Below are 7,708 nucleotides of genomic sequence, written 5' to 3' on the forward strand. Positions count from 1 at the left end.
GCACTGTATATTCCTGGCAATGTAATGACATGCAGTGGTCACTGATAAGGACTCATTACTGATGACACTCATGCAGTTATTAATGACATGAAGAATAGCTGGTCAAAATGGTTTGCAAAGTATTTATCCAAAGGAGCAAACAGCAGGTAAAACTCCAAACAGGGTATAATTCTATATGGGGCATAAAACTCTACTTAAATAAAGTTTTATCCATTTAATAAATCAGTCGATTACTATTTCTAAAATGTTCAAGGTTTTGTACAAAAAGTGGGTACAGGTAGCAAAATTTGGGTGTGATAATCAAAATGATTCACTCTTTAACATTGTAGTACTTAACTATATTAAAAAATATGGAGCTAAAAAACAACTGTTGGACTACTAACTCTCAACTAACCAACTACTGTGAGTTTGAATACTACACCCACAGACAGCTTTTGTGATCAGTTAAGCAAAAATACGATAAAATATTTACAAAGTAACTTGTAGCACTTATAAGTTTACGAGGCAAAACAGACATTAAGCTGTCAACAGCCTTACAATGTTACAATGAGCGACTTTAAATATCTAAATACTATGCCGTATAGTCAACAAGGAACTTTGTACCCAATAAGCATCCAAGCTTTAATATCAAGGATATTGTTTGGTGTCAAAACTATAGACAAATGGGTAAGTACAATTGTGATGAACTCCTGCTAATAAAAAATAAGAGTAGAAAAAGGTACTCATAGGCGAGTTGCAGTAACCAAATTCCAAATCTGACATTGTGTCTTATATACAGTAGAATTTATTTGACTGAGGGTCAAACCAAGGGACAAAGCCGAAATATCCCAAATGTATGGCTTACTATCTTCCTCTTGTAATGAGTGTCCTACATAGCTTGAGGTTTATTCCTGTTAGCCAATCCTTATACAGTCCACCCTCAAAACCAGGACCCTTGGTACCAGGCCACTGCCAGACCACAGAAAATCCTGGATGACAGAAATCGCCCCTAAATACACTCCTATGTAAACTAAGTCTTTCAAACTCATTCTACACATATTGCTGTTTTCAAAAGTAGAACAAAGCTTATGAATACTCATTTATTTATTTGGTTTAGCTCCTTAAGGAAATTCTGACCTGCTATATATGTGGAGCTGAAGCCACTTTATAAGTGCACTGTTGAATTCTGATGGCCAGGCACTTCTCAACAAATTCTGGCACTTTAAAACTTCTCTGCCTTTCATTTCCAGTATAAAAGAAAAAACATCATTCCTGCCTTTCATTTTCAGCAAAAAACCCTAAAATTCTGCTACTTTTGTTTTTTTAAACCTGCAGTGTGTGTGAGAGAAACTTGTTTTACTTACAGTATACAGTATGCAATTATATTTCATGCATCACTCATATTACCTTTATATAATTTATGAACACAGGGATTAGGTGCCATTTGCATCCGTGATCTGTTTGCATTCATAAAATCATCAGCCGATTGCATTTTTACTGATATCACAGCCATTAGTTGCAAACTGAAATGCATTTACACAAATTATCAAAGCTGGGCTTAAAATTGCAACTTTTTTTAAAAATGCAATAAATTAAATAAAGTAAAGGGTGATTTTGCCCGTATCAGATGTTGCTTTTGCTTCTTCCAAAACATCTTGTGCCCTGCTTATTACATACAGTGGGCCCCAGTATTCGCGTTCTCTGGATTCGCGGGTTTCACTCTGGGCCATATCTACCCATTATTCATGGGAAATTTGCCTATTCACGGTACTTTTCTATGAGAAATATCCAGAAATTCCTGGTTTTTTTTTTTTATCAATTTCATTATAAAATGCACTATGTGATAAAACTTAAAAAAACCATGTATAAAAATTTGTAGTGGGTTTTTCTTGAGCTTTGCCTACCAAAATAGGCCGTTTTTAGCGTTTTAATAGGGGTTCCAACCATTCACGGATTATAAACAGTCATGGGGGGAGGGGGCATCCCTGCGAATACGGGGGACCACAGTACATATTCATTTCTTCAGCCACAGTTACAACCATAAAAAATTTAGTGGCATACTTACAGAATACTTTCCTCTTCCATTGCATGAAGGTTGAATAAGAATTTATTTATTTTCATTCATGGAATTCACCATTGAAAATTAGAAGATTTTTTAACTTGCTGCTGATTATGCCAGTGGTTTGCATGTAGTAGTAAGTGGTTGTTATAACAAAAAATTGTAATAAATTCTTAGACAACCCGAAAGGTTGGTAAATCTGATTTAACGTGAGAAGATTCACATTTACCCTAATGAGCTTTTGCTTATTGGCCTATTTATTAGTTATAGCTAAATCAGATATAATAGTCACTATCAATGGTATCTGCTGAAACTGAGACAGGCATAGAAAGCCTGCCCAGTGTAATCTATTGAATACACACAGGCATAGAAAGCCTCCCCAGTTTAATCTAAAACTAATGGTGGCTGATTAAAAAAAAAAAGACCCAGATCGTGGGAATTGCCTGATCACAAAGTGCTGAATTTAAGAAGTCAGACTGTACTTCCAATGGTTATAAGTGAAAACCAAACTCCCAGGTTGTAAGTATTTTCACTGCTATGCCCTCTCCAATAAAGCCATCAACTTAGTATTTCATATATATACCATAGAATATGGCCCCAAGACTTTGAAATCTACCTTCTCCATTTACAGCAAAGGGTGCCAAGTTCCTTAAAGAAAACTCATTTACCAATTAAGTTTTAATCAACAAAGTAGTCCTACTACTTAAATTCAATTCCTCCTGTTTACTATACAGGCAGTCCCCAGTAATTGGCAGACTTGGTTAATGGTGATCAGGTTTTGTGGTTTTGTGGCACTTGTCTAGCGCCATAAAATCTGCGATTTATGGTGCCAAACAGGCCAAGTTTTGGTTATCGGCACTATAAAGTGCCAACAATAGTTATGGCACCATAACATACCTAACCTATGTGCCATTAACCGAAACATGGCATCATACGTGCCATAAATTGCTGATTTTCGGTTAATGGCGGTTTTCACTTATCAGCAACCCGCCGAGAATTCAATGCCATCTGGCAAGGATTACAGACCTTGCAGAATTCCTCCACACCTAAAGGCTTATGTGCTTGACATGTGAAATGTTTACAGTCCTAGCAGAATTAGGCCAGGTACTGGGATGTAGGGTGACCAGCCATTTTCCCCCACCTCTTCACTACTAGTTAAACTTCTGTATCCATTTGCAGGTAGGTGGACAGGTGAGCAGCAAACAAATATTGAACCCAACACATAATGAATACTAGAAAAAATCACCACGTAGTCATCCTAATTTAGATATTAGTTATTTTTTGTTATTAAAGTGTAAAGGTAAATAAGACTGGCAACCTAATGCCCCTCCTGACTACATGCCTCAAGAAAAGAAAAGGGAGATGGAAGGAAGAGTTGTAAAGTAACTTTGAAAGAAACAATAAACCTGTCCAATAGACATGAATATCTTTCTTAATCTAATCTGAAAAATTAATGATAAAATACAAAAGCAACCTAAACATGTCGATCCTTATAAGAAGTCAAAATGACAAATTTTTAATCAATTTGTATTTTTCAAAGCTAACAAACCTGAGGTCTTAACAATAGGATAATCTTCTAGTGCCAGCTAGAAACCAGCTAACAAAACAATCAAAGATTGTAAAGCAAGGAATCTGTGGCCTCTGTTTATATTGAAGATATTTTGAAAACATTTGTATTATGATATTAATGTTTTACATATCTCTGATCTTATCTTTTTACACTTTTTCTGGGAACGTGGTAATGTTTCAGTGTTTCAGAATTTGTGGTCAGGATGTTCGAGATGTTAAGTGTTCATGTTACAGACAAGGTTTTTATGCTAGGATTCTGCTGTCTAGCATAGGAGTACATTCCTACACTTCTTCAACAATAATTTTAATGGCGTATGACTGCGTTCTTCCCATCTGCTTGCACGACCAGTCATGATTGCCGTCTCATCTATTTCCCACCATTTTGGGGGGGGAGAGGCGTGGGTCTTACGGCTCCCTCCCTTCCTTCCCTTTATCCTTACAGATAAATATGATTCTTTTTGTTCTCACAGGATAGTAATATTCTTTCCTGAGGGAAAGAACATGCTATTGGTTTCTTTACAAGCTCTTCAGTTATCTGCCCTTTCTATTTCTTCAGGTAGTGAAAATCCTGTAGGATTTGTTGCAGTGTTTCTTATAGGAGTTTCTTAAAACAAATAAAAATATTACCCAATCAAACCCAAATTCATAGTGACATTACAAAAATTCCATAACCCAATAAAGATCTAAACAAATAAAAAGCACTAAATGTGAAATAACTAAAGACCTGAGCACTTAGCAATAATATACCCATAATTCTAACTTTTTTTATGATACTTTACTATAAAAAAAATAATTCTAGGAGGAATACGTACAAGAAAACAAGAACATTGATGAAGTACAAGTAATAATCCACAATCTTACAAACAAGCAGCGCAAGCAGGTATGATACTCAATGCAGTAAATCCCATAGCACTGGTAAAAGTAACCACTTACAGTGCATACTATTATACAAGAGACACCAAATAAGCACAAAAAAACTCCATTTCAAACACAGCAACAGGAGGATGCATGAGATTGAAATCTTCAAAAATGATTTATCAAATAACTGATTATCATTCCCTTTAGAGATGATGAAAAAACCAAAAACACAAATTTTGACTTCACATGACTGTCTTCACTAAACGCTAGAATATCATTAGTCTTGTTCCCATGAATATTTCTCAAAATGCTGTGATCTTCGGAGGTACTATACTAAATACTAATGTACCTGTACCATAAATAACAAGACAACCATCCATTACTGCTAACAATATTAAGCTTTTTCTCTAAATTACCATTTTGGTAGCACCAATGTCCATTAAGCAAGAGATATATGCTCATAATGTACCTGATTTAATAATATAAACCACATGATGCTCCATGGAATGACTTAGACTTCTGTACTTCTTGTATGAAGGCATAGACTTAAAAATGAAGATTAGAAGAGGGGTATTATTCTAGTACACCAAAAACCACGTGGAGAGAAGTAAGTAACCAAGACCACAGAATTTAACAAAAGAGGAAATTTTCTTTTTTTTTTAAATATTCAGCTGCTCTTTCAGAATGAAAAAATTAGTTATAGGTGAACATAATAAATGATATGCATATCAGTTTAAAAGGGCAGGAAGGGGTACCACTAAATTGTGCCTTTCATGATGATACTACAGATTATACTAGAGGTTATTGTAAATATATCTTCAGTGCCAGTTGCATTGCTCCCTGCAATTTACTTCTCATCTGTTTTCTTTGATCTCTTCTTAACTAGCTGCCCAACTCCTTAAAACTACCTTGCTTCAATTTTTACTTCTCATTTAAGGTGATCCCCATGCATCTAGAAATGCAACTCACTGGTCTAAAACTAATATATGTACAGTACTCTGGAAATTATTGGTCTTAATAATAAACTTCATTAAAAAGGATGACCGACTGGATGCTGAAGAGCTTACTGTACAATGCAGTTTCTCAATGTCTCATTCTCTTAGTAGCAACAAGTAAACTATATAACAGCTGTCCAAAGTTCATTTATTCCTTAATGTGTTGGTAGCTTTCTCTGCCATTTACATAAACGAAAATTAAGCCATGGGTATAATTATGCCATACATATTTCAATTTTAAATAATGATAATAATAATAGCCTCCCAGCAAGAACCTAATTTTGTGTACTAACTCAAGTATTAATTAAATTGAGGATTATCACAAGACCACCAAAGACTGATTATATATTTCAACATACAATCTAAAATATTGAAATCTAACATCCAAACTCTGTACACAGGTAAATTGCTGAAATGTTTAGAAATGTACTTAAATAAATGTGACCTTGCTGACCTGAGCTACATTGCTTCACTAGAAAGATTCTGGGTGTACATTCCTACGAAAAACTTTGGAGGTCCATTGTGGCCCAACTCTGGCCCTTGGAGCTATGGTTTGATGAAACTTTAATCCAAAGTATATATTGATAGTTTCACTTTAATTTGACAAATTGTATCCCTATTATCCTGAGATTTTTAGATTCAACATTATTGTGGGCTCATATTGACACTATTAAGTCATATCTTGAGCAAGCTTAATCTTCATTACATAAGTAAGCTTCAAAGATTTTTTTTGTTTAGTAGTTATAACGAATACTTTTAAATGATCCACCCCTATTATCATCATTCATATTTATAACCCCTTGGAAAGAGGCATGGTACACAAATTGAACAAGCCTGAACTTCCTCTGCCTATGAATGCTCTGTGACAAGGTTGATTACAATTCATCCACTGGTCCTGAAGAAGGTGAAAAAATGTGAAACTTACCCCAGAAAAACACATGGATGACAGAACAAATGTTGATAAAAAAAAAAGCTTGTGCTTTCACCTCAAGTTAGCTCAAACCTTGTACAAAATGGCAAATATGTATGATCTTATGTTCACGGGGTAATCTTCATGTACTGTATATAGTTATAATGTATCTATAAAATCGTTCTTCATAAACAAAATATTTCGTGAAAAAATATATTTTCCAACCAGAAAATAAAGGTAAATAAAAAAGAGAAAGGGGGACTTCTCTTCTTGCCAATAATAAAAAATATAGAAATATTCAGAAATAATATACTGCTGTGGCCGTCATCAGTCTACCTTGACAGAGGAACAGAGGTTATTTTACCCAGATTAAGGATTGCGCACACTCATTTAACCCATCAGTTTATTTAAAGGAAGCAGCCCTCCAGAGTGTACTTACTCTGACAAAATAATAACAGTGGAGACATTCTGATGGTTTGCCCCAAATATTTTAAACAAAGAGAAAGATATTTCCAGGGTACCTAAATCCCTCTTGAATATTTTGGGAGATGAAGCAGATATTTCTGCTATCGTCTTTTTTTTTTATAGTGTATGCAGATTTTTAATAACATTTAATATTTTCTTATATATATATATATATACACACACACACACACACACATATATATATATATATATATATATATATATATATATATATATATATATATATATATATATATATATATATATATATATTATATATATATATATAACATACATTCAGATTTTTAATTACAAAATCTTTTTTAATATATATATATATATATATATATATATATATATATATATATATATATATATATATATATATATATATACTATATATATCATAACATTCACTCAACTTCATATCTTTATTTTATTTATTGGCCACATCGCTTCATTCTATTTATTAATAACTTTCTTCACTAATTCATTAATACATTTACCATAATGTAATTTATTTACTCTTCATTACAGCACTGAATAGCTTTCTTGGCCCCTGTGCCTGGGCTTTTGCCCTCAATATACATCCAACTAGAAAAATAAAGGATGTTCCCAACCAGAAAAATAAAGGTTAATCTGTACGTCCCTTGATAATAAGTAAAGCTTAAATTCAAGAAATATACATTAAGAACTGGTGGCAAGAAAAAGAGCATATGATAAGCCAAACCTCACCCACACATATACCCCTTCCTGCTAAGTTTCCTACATCTGTAGCAACACTTGATGTAACAGGTGCCACAGAAACAACTTGTCTGACAAAGAATTCTTCCCTTATCAGCTTCAGTACTCCACCAAATTTTGGTTAAATGC

The 7,708-nt window shown here is 33.8% G+C and overlaps 1 protein-coding gene across 8 annotated transcripts in view; it reads right to left on the minus strand.

The window, feature by feature from the left end:
* Positions 1-7,708, minus strand: part of LOC135204045 (CAP-Gly domain-containing linker protein 1-like) — a 273,397-nt gene that overhangs the window by 30,810 nt on the left and 234,879 nt on the right. The window contains exon 20 of one of the 8 annotated variants that reach the window (XM_064234007.1): positions 4,935-5,010. The exons of the other annotated variants lie outside the window; for them this stretch is intronic. Within the exon in view, the coding sequence (XP_064090077.1) occupies positions 4,977-5,010 (34 nt within the window). The 3' untranslated portion in view covers positions 4,935-4,976. The remainder of the gene's footprint in view (positions 1-4,934; positions 5,011-7,708) is intronic. 8 annotated transcript variants of the gene reach the window in all.

This window comes from Macrobrachium nipponense, chromosome 44 (genome assembly GCF_015104395.2).
Source record: "Macrobrachium nipponense isolate FS-2020 chromosome 44, ASM1510439v2, whole genome shotgun sequence".
NCBI lineage: Eukaryota > Metazoa > Arthropoda > Malacostraca > Decapoda > Palaemonidae > Macrobrachium > Macrobrachium nipponense.